Source organism: Podarcis raffonei, chromosome 12 (genome assembly GCF_027172205.1).
Source record: "Podarcis raffonei isolate rPodRaf1 chromosome 12, rPodRaf1.pri, whole genome shotgun sequence".
Taxonomy (NCBI): Eukaryota; Metazoa; Chordata; class Lepidosauria; order Squamata; family Lacertidae; genus Podarcis; species Podarcis raffonei.
Window position 1 is genome coordinate 759,761 of NC_070613.1, and position 20,851 is coordinate 780,611.

The 20,851-nt window shown below is 59.9% G+C and overlaps 2 protein-coding genes across 3 annotated transcripts in view; one reads left to right on the plus strand and one right to left on the minus strand.

Moving 5' to 3' along the window:
* The window catches only part of AGAP3 (ArfGAP with GTPase domain, ankyrin repeat and PH domain 3), a 101,067-nt gene extending 92,749 nt beyond the window's left edge, over positions 1-8,318 (plus strand). For both annotated transcript variants that reach the window (XM_053409718.1, XM_053409717.1), the window contains exons 14-18: positions 1,939-2,093; positions 2,671-2,761; positions 3,547-3,769; positions 7,194-7,449; positions 7,576-8,318. In XM_053409718.1, coding sequence (XP_053265693.1) covers positions 1,939-2,093; positions 2,671-2,761; positions 3,547-3,769; positions 7,194-7,449; positions 7,576-7,800 — 950 coding nt within the window. In that variant the 3' untranslated portion in view covers positions 7,801-8,318. The remainder of the gene's footprint in view (positions 1-1,938; positions 2,094-2,670; positions 2,762-3,546; positions 3,770-7,193; positions 7,450-7,575) is intronic.
* A 1,628-nt stretch (positions 8,319-9,946) lies between these two features.
* Positions 9,947-19,983, minus strand: GBX1 (gastrulation brain homeobox 1). The gene is made up of 2 exons (XM_053409799.1): positions 19,289-19,983; positions 9,947-10,764 (listed from the first exon to the last, which is right to left on the minus strand). The coding sequence occupies exons 1-2, from the start codon at positions 19,755-19,757 to the stop codon at positions 10,202-10,204; spliced, it is 1,032 nt and encodes a 343-aa protein (XP_053265774.1). The 5' UTR covers positions 19,758-19,983; the 3' UTR covers positions 9,947-10,201.
* Positions 19,984-20,851: the final 868 nt, after the last annotated feature.

Below are 20,851 nucleotides of genomic sequence, written 5' to 3' on the forward strand. Positions count from 1 at the left end.
ATTGATCGGAGGACGCCTTGGGCAGCTGCAGGGACGAAGGTGCTTGTGCCAGGCCTGTGGCTTGGCAGGCACAGAGGTGCTCCCTGGAGCTGGGGGGGCTCCCAAGGGCCCTCCCTGGAGGCCCCTGCCTGACCTGACTGGGGGGAGGGATCAAGCCAGGTGCCCCTGGGGGCGAGGGAGCGTGGGGTCTGGGGAAGGGGCCTGGCTCCCAAGGCAGGACTCCTTTTCCTCTGCCCTGCCTGCCTGTCTCTCACAGAGAGTGAGGAAGCCACATTATGGAGCTGAGGATGTTATTTGCATAACACTAATTAGGGAATTACACATCATTTTGCTATGAGCTGGAGCGTGGGCTGTGACATCGCCTGGGATGATTACTCCTGGCCCCCGGCAACTCCCCTCCAGGGCGGTAGCAGCAGCAGCTGGGCAGGCATCTGCCCTGGGGGGAACCCCCCTCGACAGCCCCTGCAAGCTGCCCATCTTCTGGCCCCTGTCCTGTCTCCGGCTGGGGCCACTCTGGGAGGCCCCTGCAGGAAAGGGCGAGAGACTGCTTTGCTCTGGCTGCCGCGCGCCTCCTCCCCAAACTTGACCAGGTCCTAAAATAAAAGCATCCCCCCCCAAAAAAACCCGTCCCTCATTTTTGCCTGAGGCCATTTAGTCGCTCTGCAGGCCACCAGGTGCTCCTCCTGGACTGTGTGGGGCCCTGGGGGTCTCCCTTCTCAGGTGACCCTGCAGTGCTGCTGCTGCCCAGGGGCCCAGGCTTCCTCCTGCGGAGGGGCTGCCTCTCTCCTCCCGGGTGCAAGCAGGCCCTGGGCGCAGCCGTGGGCAGGACAGAGGTCGTGGCTGCCAGGGGAGCCTCACTGCCCCCCACCTCATGGCTGGCAAGAGTCCTGGCCGAAATGGGTTGTGGACTGATCCTGGGAAGTGCTTCTTCCTGAGTGTGGGTGCCCCGATTCTGGACCACCACTCCCACCCGCCTCGGCCTGCCTGCCTTCTTGTGCCAGGTCCGGTGGGCATTGCAGTGCAGGACCAGGTGGTGAGAACAGTCTGCCACCTACTGTTGCTTCTGCTCCTCCACTTGCCCTCTAGAGCTGCTTTCCCTTTCTCTGTCCATCTTTCTCCTTGCCTCTCCCCAAGGTGCTGCTGCTGGTGGTACAGTCCAGTCTGGATCAGGCCACCAGGCACTTCTGGGCTGTGACTCGTCGGCTGGATGCTGCTGCCCGTGCATGATGCCTGTCTAGGCTGGCCGTGCTGAGCTTGGTCCATGCAAGCCGTGGGGAGAGGGCTGGATCTGGGCTCCCCTGGGAGGAGGGACAGCAGCTCTCGGATGATCATTTATTGACTGTACAGGCCATAAGGGGCGGCTTGCAGCATTGCATTCACAGCACTGCATGTTAGAGTTGTGCTGCGTTTGATGGGACTTTATTGCTGCCCATCTGAAGATTAGGCTGGGGTAGAAATGGATTAAGCGCTTCCCTAAAGGAGGGGAGTAATAGAGGGACAAAGGTTGCCTGGGAGTCAGTGACAAGGGCTGCACATCAAGGTTTGGAGCCTGAATGGCGTGGGGGCTTTGCCATCCCTCACACCACCCAACTCTCCTCCAGGAAACGAGGTTTGTGATGTGTCTCCCCTTTGCTGGAGACAAGGGACTGGGTTGGAGAAAGAGCTTGCAGCTGCCATCCACTCAGCCCTCTGCTAATAATAATAATAATAATTATTATTATTATTATTATTATTATTATTATTATTATTATTATTTATTATACCCCGCCCATCTGACTGGGTTTCCCCAGCCACTCTTTGCGGCTTCCAACGAAATATTAAAAATGCAATAAAACATCAAACACTAAAAATTTCCCTGAACAGGGCTGCCTTCAGGTGTCTTCTAAGAGTCAGGCAGTTGTTCATTTCAAGCGAGCCTTTCCCCTCTTTCTCCTCCAGAGCAAGACGAGTCCTTTGAGTTTGTCATTGTGTCTCTGACGGGCCAGTCGTGGCTCTTTGAGGCCTCCACGGCAGAGGAGAGGGAGCTCTGGGTGCAAGCCATTGAGAGCCAGATCCTGGCAAGTCTCCAGGGCTGCGAGAGCAGCAAAAACAAGGTAGGTCTGTCGGGGGGGGGGGCAAAGCGGCTGTGATCCACGGCCTGCCAGGAGGGGATCATAGGCCAGGTTGCCATCCCGTTTCACCGGCAGGGGTGTGGGGTTGCCCTGCTCCTAGGGGGACAGGAGAGGTGGAGCAATGGGGTGAGGGCAGGGCAGGGGCAGCAGAAGAGCCCTGGGTTGGGGCAGAACCTCTGTCTGGGTTGAGGAGGGTCTCTCTGGCTTGGCACCTGCAACACGCCCACAGCACACCTGGCCATCGACGCAGGGCCCAGCTGCTGGAGTGTCCTTGCACATGGGCAAACTCACTTTCTCTCACTGCTGGGGGTCCACATGCAGATCTGAAAGCAGGGGGGGCTGGGAGCATCCAGGCCCAAAGATCCTGGCAGTTCTGATTCATGGTTCCCAAGGAAAGTGGGCAGGGCTGGTCACAGGGATGGCGCTTCAGCCCCTGCAGCCTGTGCATTGGCTTTCTCCTGTTGCTTCCCCCTCCTTTCCCAGTGGCCCTGAGCAGGGAGGAGGCAGGTGGGGGGAGACGGGCACCCCTCACAGGACGCAATGTCTGCCTTTCTTTCAGGCTCGCCTGGGCAGCCACAGCGATGCGCTCGCTCTGCAGTCCATCCGCACCGTGCGCGGAAACAGCTTCTGTGTGGATTGTGATGCGCCCAGTGAGTGATGGCCTGGCGGTGGCGGTTGGGGGGAGGAGCAGGGGTGTCTTTTTCTGCTGACAGAAGCTCCTCCGCAGGTCTGGACAGAGCAATCGGAGGCAGCAAACTGTTTCCTTGGGGGGTGAGGGAAAGCTCTCTGCCAGTGTGTGCCCAGGGCACTCTGGGCATTTTGTATCCAGCAGAAGAGAGCGGCTCCTGAAAGCCCTGCACTGAAAGTGCCTCTTGGGTTTCGGCAGCCGCCTGCTGCAGCCAGGAGGCCCCCACCCACCCAGACCCCTTTCTCCCCCACCTGCCCAGCCTGGGTGAGGATGGCTCTGGCAGGAGAGGGACGCTTTTGCCCTGCGATGATTCCCTGCTGCCAGCGGCCAGCCCTCACCAAACGCATCTCTGTCTAAAGCCAAACATGGGCAGGGGGAGTCTGGTGCCCTGCAAAAAAAAAAAAAACCCCAAGGCAAGGAGGGAGCTGTTAACCTGGCTGCTGGCTCTGCAGCCCACTCCCAAAGGTATTGGGTCGGAGGGAGGGACACAGTGGGAAAGTCAGCTTCAGGTGCAGATGACTATTGGGGTGCTCTGCGGAAACTCCTGGGGTGCTGAGTGGGTCCTTTGGGGCGGCCTCCAGGCATTCCATAACACCCTGCCCTCGTCTGGACCCTGAAATCTCACCTGAACTTGGTTTCTAGGGGGAGGGGGAGCCAGCAGAAGCCACTCTCTGGCAGGCAGGCAGGCAGGCAGGCTCCTGAGGGCGGGGGTCCCTTTCAGGTGTTAATTTGCCTGCCCCTCCGCAGACCCGGACTGGGCCAGCCTCAACCTGGGCGCCCTCATTTGCATCGAGTGCTCCGGCATCCACCGCAACCTGGGCACGCACCTCTCTCGCGTACGCTCCCTCGACCTGGACGACTGGCCTCTGGAGCTGGTGATGGTGATGACGGCCATCGGCAACACACTGGCCAACTCCGTGTGGGAAGGCGCCATCGAGAACTATCCCAAGCCGCCCCCGGAGAGCTGCAGGTAGGCTGCGCCTGGCGGAGGCCGCTGTGCCCCCTGCGGTCAGGGCTCCTGGGACTTGGCACTCGGGCGGCTGCCCCGTGGGGGCCTCTGTGCGCTTGGTGGGGGGAAGGTGCTCTTGTGCCTAGTTCTAGAAAGGGGCCAGAGGTGCCCCCCCACTTCTCTAGTGCAACAGCCTCAGGCTGGGAGAAGAATCCCTTCCGGGGCGGGGGGGGGGCAGGACCAAGCTCAGAAAAAGGGCTGAAACCTGAAGGAATTCCAGTCAAGTGGGAGTTGCTTTTTGTTTGAGATGGCAAACAAAAAAGTGGTGGGTGCATTTTTCAACAAATAAGAGGAGAGGCTCAAAACATCTGGCTGCCCGAGGCCGAGGGCAAGCGGCCAACTAGCCTGGCCACTGAATCTTACTCCTGCGCTGGCGAGGGGGCAGCCGCCCTCTGACAAAACTGAGGAAGCAGCAGGCTAGCAAACGGAAGGGACTGGTGGGGGGCACCCTCCCCCCGCACCTGCTGCTGGGACAAACATCTAGCCAGTTTGCGATAACCAGAAGGCTGTAAATTTAGGGTGGAGGTTACAGGAGAAAGAGTTGACCGTTTGAAGGCGTGGATTTGCATCTCGGACCTGCCAGATTGAAAGGCCCCAAAAGGCACACGCTCACAAAGGGGTGTCAGAATTGCGAGAGTACTTCTCTGTGACCTCAAACACATGTAGTCTGAGAACTGGACGTTCATAGGCTTAGTGTTCTTGTTGTTGAGTTGTTTAGTCGTGTCCACCTCTTCGTGACCCCCTGGACCAGAAGCACGCCAGGCCCTCCTGTCTTCCGCTACCTCCCGCAGTTTGGTCAAACTCATGCTGGTAGCTTTGAGAACACTGTCCAACCACCTCGTCTTCTGTCGCCCCCTTCTCCTTGCGCCCTCCATCTTTCCCAACATCAGGGTCTTTTCCAGGGAGTCTTCTCTTCTCATGAGGTGGCCAAAGTCTTGGAGCCTCAGCTTCAGGATCTGTCCTTCCAGGGAGCACTCAGGGCTGATTTCCTTCAGAATAGAGAGGTTTGATCTTCTTGCAGTCCACATTCTAAGCTAGGAATCTGAAATTTGGTTCATGGGCATCTCTGGTTTTTAGGCAAGTCTGAAAACAGAACATTTAAAGTCTCATCCAGGGAGCAGTAGCCCAGACCCATGCATGGACTATGGGGGGGGAATCAGTCAATATCTCCTTATTGCACAGCGAAAAATTGCCTTGCAAAATGCCCAGTTCTGCAGTGCAGTGCAGTCACATCAAACATAATAAAACGGTCACTAATAATAATCTCTACAATCTATAATAGGTTGCTGCTTACAGTTTTGTGACTGAGAGCAAGAGTGTCTGAATGGTTCCAGATGCACCCATTCTCCAAGACACTCAGATCTATAGAGGAACTAGAAAACAGGCCGTTTGTATATTGCTTTCTCAAAATGGGTATCTGAAGAAGTGTGCGTGCTCATGAAAGCTCATACTAATAACAAACTCAGTTGGTCTCTAAGGTACAACTGGAAGGATTTTTTAATTTTGTTTCAAAATGGGGACTCCCTGTGCACCTCAAAATGACTGAGGTCCTTCCTCCCCACTCAGCTGAGAGGGACCAGCTATCCCCTTCGCCCTCTGACGGATGTTGCAGGGCCCCCATCGGCTGAGGCTCTTCCGCATTAACTAGCAAGGTGGCATTTGGGGCGTGAGGCCCAGGACGCCCAGACCCCCCCAGGAGACTCTGAAAGGGGAGTTTCCTCAACATTCAAGAGTCAAAGCTGTTTTCCGTATGATGGGAGCCAGCAAGAGAGCAGGCAGGTTCCAGCCTGGGGTGGCAATGCTTCTTCGCGGACTGGCACAGGGCTCAGGATGATGTTCAAGGTGCAGCCTCAGCCACTAAGGGGGCAGCAGCAGAGCAAAGGGGGAAACCCACCCCCAGGGAGAGGGAGATCTCTGCATTCGTTAGAGCCCAGGGTGCCTCCACCGCGGCAGGGCCAGCTCTCCAGCTGACCTGGGAAGGCAGCGCTGCTGCTCTTTTCCCGCTCCAAGCAGACAGGTAAAGCCTTAATTTCCGCAATTAGCACAGCCGGGCAGGAAGAGGAAATGCAAATGCTGGAGATTGCTTAACGCTTTGGAATCATCTTGTCCCCTGGTCTCTGAAGTTCTGATGCGCTTTCTCTGAGGCATCGTAAGGCCAGACCTGGAGGTGGTGACGTGGGTGGAAGGTGGTTTCATTATTATTATAATTATTATGGGTTTGTTTTTATTTCTGTCAGGAGCTGCAAGGATCATTCTCGCAGGCTCTCTTCTGCCAGGGCTTGGGGGTGGGGGGGCCTGAGGCCCTCCTTGTGTTGCTAGAGTGCTGCCCCCCTTAGCCCTAACCATTGGCCATGCTGGCTGCAGGGGGCAGATGGTAGCTGGAGCCTCACAGCTTCTGGAAAAGGCCACAGACCCCCCGTCTCTCAGCAAGCTCTTGGCGAAGGAAGACGCTTGGTTCTCCTGTCAGGGGAGGGCTTGGCTGCCCCACGAGTTGGGTGGCTTTTCTTGGCCAGAGCTCCCAATGAATCAGAGAGGGGCTGGTGCCGCCTGGGTGGGGGGTGGCAGTCAGGACCCCCTTTGGCATGCCAAATGCCTCTGCTGCTTCCCACAAATGCCTGGCTGGGACACTGTTTGTGTGTTACGGATCTGAAGCGCTCGCTGGGGCAGAGCTGGTCCCCTGCCTTTGCCAGGGCCACGGGGGGGGGGTGAGAGAGCAAGTCCCCTCTCAGCAGCCTCTCTGCCTGCGGGAGAGTCAGGAGGAGCGGCGTGTGCAGGAGGGCCGATGCTGTGCCTGGAGAGGAAGGGGTTACAGGCGGTTGCATGGCTGCCCCGGCCACTGGGGAGGCTGCCTTGTGTGTCCCTATCGGAGCCCCTGCGCTGTCACTCACTCATCCCGACACCCAGACAAGAGCCCTTTCTGCTGCCTTATCAGCGGATAAGAGCAGGTCAGGGGGCAGGAGGCACTGAGCATGCTCTGCCGCCAGTATTGATCGCGCCGGGCAAGATGCAGATGGATAGAATGGCCAGCAGATAGCAATGGGGTGCCGGCAGCATCGATCGGGGGCCCCTCGGCACCAGCGCCTTTGTGCGGGCGGCAAGACGCCGCTGGCGATAATGCCGCAGCCGCGACTCCGTCGGCGTCTAGCCCGTTCCTCCTGCCCTCCGGCGCGGGGGCTGGCCTTTCCGCTGGGGCTGTGTGATAGATGGCGATCCCGGGGGGCAGGCCGCCTTTATGGGGGGCGTGTGGGACGGAGACGTCTCTGTGCAGTGCCCCCTTCCCTGGAATCACAGCGTGGTGGGGGCGGAAGGGAAGCCAGGGGTCATCTAGTCGAAACTTGCGGCTGAAGCATCCCTGACAGGCGGCCACCCGCTTTTGCTTCTGCAGGGAGGAGAAGGAGCGTTGGATCCGGGCCAAGTACGAGCAGAAGCTCTTCCTGGCCCCTCTGCCCCACTCGGACGTGCCCCTGGGGCAGCAGCTGCTGCGGGCCGTGGTGGAGGACGACCTGCGGGCTGTGGTCACTCTGCTAGCGCACGGCACCAAGGAGGAGGTGAACGAGACCTACGGGGACGGAGACGGCCGGACCGCCCTGCACCTCTCCAGCGCCATGGCCAACGTGGTCTTCACGCAGCTCCTCATCTGGGTAACAGAGGCCTTCCAAGGGGGGGGGAGAGCGGAGGAGGCCGGGCAGGGGGCTGGCAGGAGAGGACCCCCCCAGCTGCCCCCTCCCTGACCAGTGTCCTTGCCGCTGTTTTTCCTCTGCCTGCAGTATGGGGTGGACGTCAAGAGCCGCGACGCCCGAGGCCTCACTCCCATGGCCTACGCCCGCCGGGCCGGCAGCCAAGAATGTGTGGACATCCTGCTCCAGCACGGGTGCCCCAGCGACGCCGCCATGAGCTCCCTCACGCCCAGCCTGCCACGCAGGAACGTCAACAACAACGCCTCCCCTTCCGGGGCTCTCTCCCCCGAGCCCCCGTCCCCCACGGCCCACTGAGCCCCCTCTGGCAGCGCTGCAGGGGCCGGTCCTGGCGGTAGACGGGCGTGGGGCAAAGGCTCCGGTCCTGGGCACCCGAGGGGCCTCTCCTTGCCATCCTGGTGGCCAGGCATCCTCCGCGTGGGCAACCCTCCTTCCCACCCCCAGGAAAAAGGGAACACGGGACCCCAGAGGCCCCAGAGCAAAGGGAACCCCCTCCCCCTCCCCCTGGCTGCACTTGTGGTGTCTCAGTACTATATAGCCCCCCCCCTGCCTTCCCCTGCGTCCACCGCTGCAGCCTTTCCGGGACAGACCTGGGGTGGCCCCCCCCCACTTTGGATGCTGCTCCCCCTTCTCCAGCCTCCCACCCGTCTCAGCCACTTGTGTATAAAATGTACATTGGAAATATTTATATGACGGTCTGTAAATAAGGTTTCTTTGCCGTTTGTGTGTGTGTGTGAGCTAGAGAGAGAGCGAGAGTGAGGAAGACCTGCCGCAGAAACCAAGCAGCTACCCAATAAAAGAACTGCCCCACCTCACCCACCAACTGCCCCACACAGTGTGGCTCTCTCTCCTTCTTCTCCTCCGTGGAGCAGGGCCAGGGCTGCCCCCAGCCCAGGGGAGGCTGGACAGGGGTGGGGGCAGAGAGGCTGGGCTGAATTGGGGGGGGGGGAGCGGCAGGGGAGCCCCCACCTGCCCAGTAAGCCCCTGGCTGTGGTGGGAGCAGGGCCAGCGGCTGGGCAAACTAGCAGGCCATATGAAACAGAGTTAGGGGTCTTGGTGGAACGAAGCTGAACACGAGTCCACCGTGTGATGCAGCAGTAAAAAAAGCAAATGCTATTCCGGGCTGCATCAACTAGACTTCTGTCTAGTGTCCAGATCAAGAGATTCTGCATTGATCAGACTACACCTGGAATACGGTGTCCAGTTCTGGGCGCCTCAATTTAAGGAGGATGTTGACAAGCTGGAAGGTGGGCAGGGGAGGGTGACCCAGTTGATCAAGGGTGTGGGGACCCTGGCAGGGGGCTGGCAGGCACAGTCCATCAGGGGAGGCGCATCAATTGCCTGTGCTCTGCCTGGGACAGCAGAGGCATCTGAGGGAGGAGGCAGAAGCTCAGCCACAGCACATCCTGCGCTCTGGGGATCTGGGTGTGTGGGGCAGACCTGTTGGGGAGCGGGGGGCTTGGGTCCAGACACAAGCAGGAACAGGGGTCCCCGCAACTTCCCTCCGCCTCTCCTGCCAGAAGAGTTGCACTCCCTCCTCCTCCAGAGCATAATGGCTGCCCTGCCTGTGGGGAAGGACCTTGAGTTGGGATTCCTGCATTGCAGGGGGTCAGACTGGATGACCCTTGGGACCCTTTCAAACTACACAATTCTGTGACCTGTGAAGGGGCTGAAGAAGAGCCCCTGCTGCCTGCAAATGGGAGGAACTGCTTGGCTTTGGGATAGTCAGTAGCGCAGTCTGAGCTGCGGGAAGGGGGTCTTGGCGTGGCAACGCGGGGGGGCCATTTCAAGGGGGTGGGTGACACTCGCACCCCGAGGCAGCAGGCACACAACTCTAGCAGGACCATGCATCGTGTGATCCGGTTGCTGCTATTAAAACCATGTTACATGATGTGATGTGTTCTTTGCCATTTGAGCTGCTGCGGGCTCTACGCGGGAGGCTTGGTGGGGGCAGCAGGACAGGCCGCCCTTTGCAGCTTCTCCAACGTGGCCTGAATGGGCCCAGCTCTGGCATCCACTGACTGGGCTTGTCGGGGGGGGGCAAGTGGGGCCTGCCTTGGGGTGCCTTCTCCGTGGACGGCAAGGGCAGCAGCGGGCTTGTCCTCCTGGCCTTCGTGGGCGCGTCGGGCCTCGTCGGAGGTCCCCGTCCGCACATCTGACTTGCAAAGCTCTGCTGGGACCGCGCGCCCCGCCCCCCAGGAAGCAGGAGGCCCCCTCGGAACTTGCGTGCTGCCTAAGGAGGCGGGGACGGGGCGCCCCCCTCCCTGCAGGGGGCCGGAGACCCCAGGGGGCCGCCTCGTTGGGGCGGGTCAGGAAGTGGGGCGGTACGGCGGGGGCTCTGCGAGAGAAAGGACGGCAGCCGCAGCCGGGAAAGACTCCTGCTTCGGGATGGGGGGCAACCTCCCGCCCCGTCGCCCCCACACTGAGCCGCGGGCCACGCCAATAGAAAAGTAAGTTTATTGACTTTCATCACGACTCTGCACGGAACTGACACATTGACGCGGGCGGGGGGGGGGATGTGCGGGGCCCCCGACGCCGCCCGCCTTGAGGAAGGAGCGCCCCTCTGTATAGACTTTACACCGAATAAATAAGGGCTATGGTACAAGGGCGCGTGCGGGGGGCAGGGAGAGGGTCGGGGGCGGCCGGGGGCGCCCGCCTCCCCGTCCGCGCAGTCCGTCCATGGGGCGGGGGGGGGGGCTCAGGGGTGCTGTCCCTGCTCCAGCTGCTGGTGCTGGCTGCGCACGGCGAAGCGGTTGACGTGGACGGGGATGGGCACGACGATCTTGGGGTTCCTGACGGGCTCCCCGGAGCGGCCGCTGACGTTGCCGGCCTTGATGCGCTTCCACTTGGCGCGCCGGTTCTGGAACCAGATCTTGACTTGCACCTCGCTGAGCTTGAGCGCGTGCGCGATCTGCGAGCGCTCCGTCAGCGACAGGTACTTCTTGCAGTGGAACTCCTTCTCCAGCTCCAGCAGCTGCTCGCTCGTGAAGGCCGTGCGCCGACGGCGGCTCTTGCCCGGCCCCGACGACGAGGGCGCAGAGCCCGAGGACGACGACGAGGCCGGCTCGCCGGGGACCCGCTTGGCCTTGGCCTTGGGCCCGGCGCCCAGAGCGCCGCCGCCGCCGCCGCCGCCCGCCCCGTCCAGGAAGGGCTCCTCTTCGCTCTCGGCCGAGCTCTCCTCCTCTTCGCGCTCGCTGCCGCCCGCCGCCTCGCCGGGCCGCCCGTCCAGCTTCTCCTCGTCGGAACTGTAGGCCTTCACTTCTGCTCAGAAAAAACAGACAGGCAGAGGGGAGACGTGAGGGGGCGAAGGGAACCCACCGGGCGCGCCCACCTGCGCGTGATCGAGTTGCGATTCCTGCATTGCGCGGGGCTGGAATGGATGACCCCCCGGGGCCCGCCCAACTCTGCGATTCTACAGCTGCAAAACGCAGCAGCCGTGCCCAGCCCTGCCCCGGTGCTCCTTCACAGCCACTGCGCGAAGGGACAGGGGGCGGGGGTCGCGGCACGACACACTGCCCGCCCCGGAACGAAGCCAGCGGAAGCGGGGCTCAGCTGGGGGCACCGCACGCCTCGAAAGCGCATTTTTCCTCTGCCACCCCGAAGAATTCTGGGTGCTCTAGCTAGTTCAGGGTTTCTGGAAACTCATTCTGTGCGAAGGAAACTGCAGTGCCCAGAAGTCCCGCATTGCGGGGGGTTGAGCTGGATGACCCTTGGGGTCCCCTCCTATGGTTCCAAGTGTGGAACAGGTGGGTATTTTGAATGTGCTTCGATAGGACAGGGCTATGGGAGGCTTCGAGTTCCAGTGGCTGTGGGCTGGAGGCAGCAAAGCTCCCAAATACTAGCTGCTGGGAATCACTCTTGTGTGCGAACCCTGATAGGAGAATCGTAGAGTTGGAAGGGACCCCCAAAGGTCATCCAGTCCAGCCCTCTGCAAGGCAGGAATCTCAGCTCAAGCATCCATGACAGGTGGCTGTTCAGCCTCTGCTTATAAAGGCTCAAAAGCACTCCGCCCGTAGGAAGCCAAACCACAAAGTGGGGGCTGGACTAGATGACTCCTGGGACCCCTCCACACACACAAACACAAGCAGGCTGCAAGTCAAATGCTCCATGTCATTAAAGTCACCCCACCTTGCCCCAGTCCTGGCCAGCAAAGAAGGGGGGGTTCCCCTCACAGACCCCCCACCCAGGCTTGGCCTGGGAAAGGGCTCTAACCCCACTGCAGCAGGAGAAGCCCCAGTGGGCAAGAGCATTGCCTGCCCAGGATGAAACCTCATTCAGACGCAGTCTCCCTCCGACGGCTGCAATCAGGTGACAAACAGCCTGAAGGACGTTTGGGTGAGCGTTGCTGCCAGCCAGTGTCTGCCGATGGCCTAGCTCTGGGCAGAGCACCTTCGTCCACACCAGTGGTGGCTGAGGAGGGTCTGCAAGGGCTTAGGCAGTACCAGAGCCCCCTGCCACCGCCGCCCCCTGGAGGCCCCCTCCTGCCTCTCCCCACCACGCAGCCCCCGCCTGGCAAATAGCTTGGCTGTGGGAGACCTCAGAGGCAGCCCCTGCCCATTGCCTGAGAGCCATTGGCCCACCCTCAGCCTGGAGGAAGTTAGAGGAGCCTTAATCTGCGGAACTCACTACCACAAGATGTACCGGCCACTTTGACGGGGGATGAGAAAATACATGGAGGAGGAGCAAGAGTTATTTTTCTCCGGGTCTTTGTTCTTTAATCATCTGTGGCTGCTTTCAGAGGGTGGGATGTTTTAATCCTGCTTTTTATATATAAATAAATGCTATTTTCAGCTTGGCCACTCGCTGTTTTACTTTTAGGTGGTTTCAGTGTCTGGGTTTGTTTATATATATATGTAAATCTCATTGAGTTACTTTTCATTTAAAAAGTGACTAATATGGTCAAATAAATAATATCCATGGTTCTATAGACCCCCCTCCCACTAAAAAAAAAACTTGCTTAGGGGTAGCAGACCCCTGGGTGGCAGTTCTTGGGGAGGGGGCCACAGTGAAGGCAGGCTGCCAGAGGCCCCTGTGAGTGGGGGGGATCCAGCGGGACTCTTTGCCTGAGGGTGATGCCTGTCTGCTCTGGGCAGGATGAGGCCCCATCCCAGGTGGTCACAGCTAAACTTTGCACTCTTGCTTTCCTGCATAACACAGGAAAGCAAGTTGGTGAGAGAAGGGCAATCTGCATATGCTCAGAGGCACTCTCATTCTTAAAATCATGTCCCAGGCCCATCACCACCTCCCACAATAAAAAGCAAAGGAGGGGTGTTTCAGTTCAGAAGAGGCAGTATCAGGACTGAATTACTCTTGGTGTCCCTATGATTCGCTGGCTCTGTGACAGGCCAGGGGCAGCAGTTCCTGAGTCAGGTGACAACTGCCCCATTGCTCCCACCACTCCCAGCTGGGGAGGCGACTGGTCTTTGCACTGTAACTCATTGCAACCCTACTTCTGTCTCTTCGCATGAAAGCATCTGAAATGAATAAACTCATGCAGCTGCCACCCAGAGCTGGGCATTGCACAGCAGCCCCCATTCCATGAAAGACCCCCCACATTAGGGCAGCCTCTAGTGGTCACAGGAAATTGGCAAGCTGGCTTGGCTGAGCTTGTGGGGCAGTTGGGGCGGGGAGAGAGAGAGGAGTAAGAGTGGACATAGGAGCAGAGGAAATTGCCTTTCGCTGAACCAGACCATTGCTCCGTCTAGCTCAATATTGTCTACACTGGCTGGCAGCAACCACCCTCCAGGATTTCTCTCCCAACCCTATTATGGTTATTGTTATTATTCTATTTATTCTATTTCTCCCTGACAAGGCAGTTGACAGATAAAAAGAACAACAGCTAAAACATAGGGGGGAAATAATCATTAAAAAAAATTAAACACACAATAGATAGATGATAGATAGATAGATAGATAGATAGATAGATAGATAGACAGACAGATAGATATCAAAATCAGTCAGCTCCCAAAAGCTTGTTGGAAGCAAAAGGTCTTCACCTGCCAGCAGAAGCACAAGGAGGGACCAGTCTGGCTTCCCTGGGCAGGGAGTTCCAAAGTTGCCCCTGAGAAGGCTCCCTCCCACGTCCCCCCACGAGAGTCCCAAGACTGAGAGAAGGGCTTCCTCACACCCCTCACCTGGGCAGGTTCCTGTGAGGGAATACCATCTTTCCGATAGCTTGGGCCTGAGCCATACAGGGCTTTATACAGCCCTCTAGCCACCAGCCTTTCTCAACCTGAGATCCCAAATGATGTTGGACTACAACTCCCATGATCTCTGCCAGCTAGGGATGATGGGAGTTGTAGTCCAACTCCCCCCCACTCTGGGGCATCTGTGGCTCAGGACTCTCCTCCCTTGGAGGTTTCTAAACAGAGATTGAGTGGTAATCTGGGATGGATGCTTCAGCTGAGATTCCTGCATTGCAGGGGGATGGACTGGATGACCCCAGGGGTTCCCTTCCAATTCTACAATACCGTGGCCTAAGGCTGAGAAAGGCTGCATGCCAGGCGTTGAGCCTGGGACCCTCCACTAGGTCGTTCTTTGGCCTTTCACAGCCACCTGCTTCAAACGGCCTCGACTGGCCACACGCGGGGATTGGGCAAGATGTGGCTCTGAAGGGACCGCGGGCGGCTGGCGACGTCTGTGCTTCTTCAGGCGTCCTGCCTGGTCCTGGCTCCGCTTCCAGGGTTTTCGAGAGAAGCGAGGGGACCAGAATGCCTTGCCCAGACCCTGCCCCGCGGCGCCTCTCCTGACCGTGCGCAGAGCCCAGCACCCCACGGCCCTGAGAGGAGCCGTCGAGAGGCAGTATGGGGTAGTGGTTAGAGTAGGACAGGGGAAACCAGGGTTCAAAACAACCCTGTCGGCCATGAAGCTCCCTGTGGGGGGGGGGGGCTGGCAGTCGCTGTCTCTCAGCCTAACCTACCTCACAGGGGTTTTGTGGGGATTAAAAGAGGATTGTGCAGGGGAGAACCATGTACCCAGCCCGCCCTTCAAACCGCGCGGGGAAAGGCTCGTGTCTGTCGCCCTCGAGAGCCGGTGGCAGTTAATGTGGTCGACGGGTGGGGCTTTCCTCTGAGAAAACGCCCCCCTACCTCCCGGATGGCACGTAAGTGGTGGGCGTGGCCAATAAAAAGGTGAGCAAGACCACCCCACGCCCAGAGACAGCGCCCCCCTCAATTAGAGGAGGTTAAAATAGGAAAGAGACCCCCACTCTACAGTTCTGTTTGGAAAAGCCTTCTCAAGAAGGGACGAGGCGAGCAAGCGGCGCTGCGGGCCAGCTGGGGGGCAGTGCGGCCAATTCTGGGGATCCAGAGTGGGCAGGGCTGGCCCAAGACGCCTTGGCTGCTGAGGCGAACCCCGAAATGACGCCCCAGGGGAGAATAAAGATCAATCTTGGGATCTGCTGCCCCTGGGAATCCTGTCCCCTCACACCCCCTCCAGGATTAACATAGAATTCTAGCATTTTAGAGACGGAAGGGACCCCGAGTATCACGCAGTCCGACCCTCTGAAAAGCAGGACTCGCAGCCACTGGCAGAGGCAAGCCGGTTCACATCTTCACACGGGCAGAGAAGTCCAGGGGAAGCCTGGGACCTGCAGGGCCACGGGTCTGATTCAGTCTAGAGCAGCTTCACACGTTCCTATCAAGAAACGGGATTGCAGGCAGGGCTGGAAAAGGTTCAGTACAAAAAAACCAGAACTGAAACGAATACCTCAAGTGGCTGCAGCAGTGGCTCACTTATGAATAAGTTGCAGTACTGGGGGCTTTTCCGTTTAGAAAAAGGGAGTGCGCGTTGATAGAGGCGTTTAAGGCGGTGCGGAGGGGGTGGAAGTTTCCCTCTCGGGGAAACAGCGGAGTCACGTTCAAGGAACGTCGGAAGAGACGCATCCAAGGACTTCTTCACAAAGCAGCGCAGAGTGAGGCTGTGGAACTCTCTCCCACAGGAGACAGGAGGAGATGGAGGCTGCTGAGGACTCCTAACCGCGATGGCTACTTTCCGAGCGCGCTCAGCTTTCCCGCCCGGCGTCTTCCCGGCTCTCCTGGTGCCCTTTCCGCTGCTCCTCCTTCGGATCCTGTTCTGCTGCAGGTGCCACCTCCTCTCAGGGTGCAAGGGCCCGCCCCACCTTAGAGAGGCACACCCCCCATGCACGCCCTTGTCTCCCCGGGGTCCAGCGGAGAGGGTCAGCGCTGGCTGTGCGCCCCATAGGAGGGAAAGAGGAGCCCCGCGAGGTGGGCCTGGCGCGCAGAATTAAGAGTCTCCCCCCGCCAGGCCACGTCGGGGATTCATGAGCTGTGACTGCTGCATTGCGGGGTGGGGTGGGCTAGATGACCGCTGGGGTCCCTTCCAGCTCTATGATTCATTTAAGGTTTTTCAACGGAGGTTGGGGGGCAACCAGTCAGAGATTATTTTGTTGAAAGTCCTGCCTTGCACGGGGTGGGCCAGATTGCCGTTGCGGGTACCTTCCAATTCTGCAATTCCATGTCACTATAAAAAGTGGCACCGACGGGTCTGAAGCGCCCAGAAGTGGCTGTTGGCGAAGGAAACGCAGACGCTCCTCCGGCCACTAGGAGTGAGCAGGGGTCACTGGGTAGTAGGAGGGCGATTTGCGTCTCTCGAGCTCCTTGGGGCAGCCTCCTGTCCCCACGCGATCTCACTGCCGGATCTCACCCACGCGGTCCCTGGGGATCCAGCAGGATGCCACGCCTTGGAGGAAGCCAGGCAGAGTCCTTCCCGTGACTTCCTGGTAAAGCCACCTCGGCCACTCCGTTTTACTCTGGGGAGCGACAGTCCGGCGATTTTGAGGGGAAAGGGAAGCAGGGTGAACGGATGACCCCCCCCCAGCTCCACGAATCCCCTCTACGCCCCATGGCTCACCGTCTCCTAGGCCTCGCACTGCTTGATCAGCGCCCCTCTGTAGTTGTGGGGCTGCGAAACCGCTTTGCGGGAGGAGAACTTTTCGCCTTCGGGAAACTGGCCTTGCCCAAGATGAGCGGCAGTCCCGGAAGAGAGGGCCAGGTGAATTTTTTATTGACACGTGTTATATTTTTTTAAAAAATAAATAAATGTAAAGACACACATACATTTATTTGCCGCTGTGGGGTTTTTTTTAAAGCGGTATACAAATGAATTTCTGAATAAATATGTTGCCGCTGCCTTTGGACCCCTCCATGCCAAAAGGACGGAGGGAGCCCCCGCCGCTGCCGCTCAGCCACGCCCAGCTGCCTTTCAAGGCCCAGAGAAGTTTCCATGAGACAAGCAGAAGTTGGATATCGGTCTCCTTTAGCTGAGATTCCTGCATCGCAGAGGGCTGGACTAGATGGCTTTTGCGGTCACTTCCAACGCTACAATTATAAGCAGGGGAAATGGTCCCCGCTGGTGCGCCTGGCACAGAAATGGCATGGGCAGGAAAGCTCTGGGAAGAAGGAAGGAAGGAAGGAAGGAAGGAAGGAAGGAAGGAAGGAAGGAAGGAAGGGAGGGAGGGAGGGAGGGAGGGAGGGAGGGAGGAAGGGGCGCCGGTGTCAACGGAGAGGCGTTCCTCATTTCTGGGTTTTCGCAATACAGAGGAGGGCTTGACCCAACTAAATATTTTCAGTTGATTAATCGAAAAATATTTTAAAAATCAAATAAATCCACCCAAACCTCGATATGAGCGTCCTTTTGGAAGCTGAGAGAATCCCTGCGCTGGTGGTGAAAGCCCACGCCACCCGGGGCTCCCTCGCTTTCTCCAGCGCAGGGAAGGGGCCAAAACCAAGGAGGCGTTTCTGGGAAGATAAAATCCTGGGCCCTTCAGTTGCGTGGCGTTGGGGAAACCCCAGTCACTAAAACAGACCCAGCCCTCGATTAATAAGCTGCAGGCCCCAGAAGCAATTCTGCACCCGTCCACTCAGAAGCAAGTCCCATTTATTTCCACGAGGGCTTACTTCCAGGTAAAGGCATACCATGAATTCAACAAGAATCCTGGGAACTGTATTTTGTTCAGGGTGCTGGGAATTCTAGCTCTGCGAGGGGCAAACTACAGTTCCAAATATTCTTGGGGGCAGAGATGTGCTTGAAATGTATTGATGTTGTGAACCGCCCCGTGATCTTCGGGTGAAAGGCGGTATACAGATTTAATAAATCAAATAAAATAACTATGGCAGCAGCCTGAAGCTTCCTGAAGGCGAAGAATCTCAGCCGGGATTGAGGCCGCCCTGGGTCCTCCTGGGGGGTCTTCAGGCTTCCCTCTGAAAGCGAGGAAGGCAGAAAGCCGGGCCTCCCTGAGAGGAACTGTCTTGCCACGGGTTACCCAAGTTTGCTGCAATTGGAAGGAGATTGCAGTTCTACACGCACTTAAGTGGGAGTAAGTCCAATTAAGCGTAATGAGACTGACTTCTGAGTAAACGTGTCTAGGACTGAGTTGCGACGCTTCTCTCTTTAAAGTGATTTTATTCTCGCTTGTTCTGAAAGCCTGGATGGCCACTGCAAGGGCCACAGGAGTCAGCTGGTCAGCGGGAGAGAATTCGGATTCCGGGGCCCGAAAAAGCTGGATGGCAAAGGGGTGTCGCTCCGGAGGAAAGATGCCACCGGAGGAACTGCGGGAGTGAGTGAGGAAATCTGTGGGCGCCCCTTCGAACCGGGAGGCAGAAGCAGCGGCTGGACCGGCGCTCCCTGCGCGCTCTGTCCTGCTCGGGGGCGCCAAACTCACGCGCGGGCATCGGGGTGCCTTTGCGGAAGAAGCCAGACGGGGCGCAGGGCGAGGGGACGCCTGCTCCCCGCGGCCGAAGAGGAGGCAGATCCGGGAGTGGACCAGAAGCAGCTTTCTCCCCACAACGCGCACCACCGCCGGCCGTCAAGCGGGGATTCTCAGTCGCTCGATCCCAGTTCCTGAGTGCCCTTCGAGGCGGCCTTTCTGCTGCTAGTCGCCCCCCACCCCCAGGTGCCGGGGGGCACGAGAGGCGCCTCCACGATCACCTGCAGGTGGGTCAGTGCCAGGTCTCCCCCCTGCCAAGCCGGCTCACAGAAGTCCCAGCACCGAGGACAGTTCTTTACGGGGGTGTCCAGCGGACCGCGCTTCTTCCCAGGACTCCGCGCCCTCGCTGCCCGGGAATACTTCGCAGAAGGGTGGGAAGAGAGGGACCCCCAAGCCGATGCGTCCACCCCACAGCGAGGAATCTCTTGCCCCCCTGACACACACACACACAGAGAGAGAGGGGGGGGGAGGGAGCTCATCTCCTGACACAGACGGCCCCTGACTGCACCAGTTTGGCTGGCTTGGACTGTGTGTTTGTGTGATGGAAAATACTTTCCCTAGCGCGCGCGCCCTTCAATTTCTTCCGTGAGCACGTTTGGCGCCTTTGCTGGACCACAAGTGAAACTCCCACGGGGGGGGGGTGGACGAAAGGACTCCCCAAGTGAGACCCTGAATCAAAGTTCCACCCAGGAAGTTCAGGGGGGTGGTCTCACCAAGACCACCACATGCCTGGCCTAAAAGTCCCAGAGCCTAAGGGGGTGTTGGTGTGATGTGTTCCTGCGTTTAGGGGGCCAATGGAATTACTACCGGATTGGTTGTGGGGTTCGGGGAAAGGTCCTGCTTCGGCCCGGACATGGGCGAACTTTTGTTCATCCTTCCTCCTTTGCCCCAAACGCTTGGAAGGAAACTTCCCCCTTCCGAAAAAAGTTCTCTCAACTCCCTCCGGCAGCTTCCTCCTCACTTCGCCGCCCTTCCGCCCCACAGGACGTTTCTGCTCCTCAGGCAGCCCCGCTCGGAGGGCGACCGAGGCCCCTTCCCTCCGCCCGCCCGCCCGCCTACCTGCCAGGCCCGGGAAGGGCTCCGGGAAGTGGAGGGGCGGCTCCGGCGGCCCTTTGTCCCGTCCCGGGGGCAGCTCGTCGCTCTCCACGCCGTCAGGCGCGCTCCGTCGGCGGCAGGGTGGCTCTGCGTTGCCTCGTCCGGCGACCGGCAGCTCCTGCGCCGGGTAGAAGCCGTCGGGGGGCTCGCCGAAGCTGGGCAGCGCGGTGGTGAGAGCCACCATGGACGGGACAGCTTGGCCGAGGCTGGCACAGAAGGAGTTGGTGAGGCGGCCGGCGAAGGAGGCCAGCGGCGCCAGCGGAGGGAGGCCAGCGGCCGTCTGCAGGGGCCCGTGGGGCAGCACCAGCGGCCGGTAGGGCATGAACATTGGGTAGCCGGTGTAGAGCAGCGGGCCGGAGCGCGGCGCGGGCGGCGAGTGCCCGATCAGCGAGTCGATGGAGAAGGCGGCGCCCTGGCCGGTGGGTCTCTGCATGGCCGCGGCCCCCGACAGCTGCTAGCCGGGCTGCCCGGCCTGGGCCCCGCGGGGCGCCAGACTCTGCGCGGGTCGGAGGGGCGCCGGACGCGCCGTCGGTCCAGCCCGGCCACAGGCACTTTGTCCGTCGGCGCGCGCGGCGCAGGTCGTGGCAGGAGGCGGCGTTGCCTGCTTTGGCTTCCTGGCTGCCCTCGAAGGCGCCTCCTCCGCTGCCGCCCACGAGCCGCGCTGCCTCTGCTCGCCTCTGCCGCGCCTGGCGCTGGGCTGGCGCTTTCTGCCGAGAGAGGGAGAAGGCGGGCGAGAGAGAGGGAGGGGGGGGAGGAGATGGCAGGGGAGGGGGAAAGGGGTGTCGCCCTGCCTCGGGGCTCATCCATCTTCCTCAAATTCCGCTTGAGTTCCCCCCAGCGCCGCCCGCCCAACGGCCGGGCCAGGGAGCGCCGGCGGGTTCCCACTGGAGAGGCGAGGGGGGCCCCTGGGAAGGCGCCGCCCCCTCCCGCCTCATCAGCCATTATGGCTGGTGATTGATGATTGCCAATTACCGGCCGGGCGCACAAGGGCCTTTTGTCGGGTGGGGCGGGACCAGCTGCTCCGCGGGGAGGACGGGGGAGGGGCGGGGAGCGCAGACCCGGACGGGACCAGGGACGCCCCGTCGCCTCTCGGCCCGCTGAGCCGCCCAGACCCTGGACAGGAGCCCCGCGGGAGGTCGGGGCGCAAGCCGTGGGATGGGACCCCCTCGTCCGCGGGGGCGCCAATGACCCCGGAGGGGCCCGACGGGGCTGCTTCCTGCGACACGACCTCTTCCTCCTCCTCCCTGCGCCGGCGCCCACTGCGGGGGGCGAGAACCCGAGGTCAAAGGCGCCGGTTGGGCCGGGCATCGCCCTCTCTTGCTCAGGAATGTAGGACCCCCGAAAGCTCCGACGGCTCTTTCTTGGGCTGAGACCCTTCCCAGCCCGCTATCCACTCAAAACAAAACTCTTCCCGAAGGAGGGGGCGGCCTGGTGGAGATGCCGAGGCCTCCCCGGCGGGATTGTGAGGGGTGGTTGGAGGGGGGGCTCCTGCGGGGTCACTTCCCGACCCCTCCTGGAACCCAAGCC

Excerpts from the sequence above, each read along its gene's own strand:
- GBX1 (XM_053409799.1), bottom strand. The coding sequence starts at position 19,757 with ATGCAGAGACCCACCGGCCAGGGCGCCGCCTTCTCCATCGACTCGCTG. Across the intron at positions 10,765-19,288 it reads GCCCTTCCCGGGCCTGGCAG|AAGTGAAGGCCTACAGTTCC; the intron begins GTAGGCGGGCGG and ends TTTTCTGAGCAG.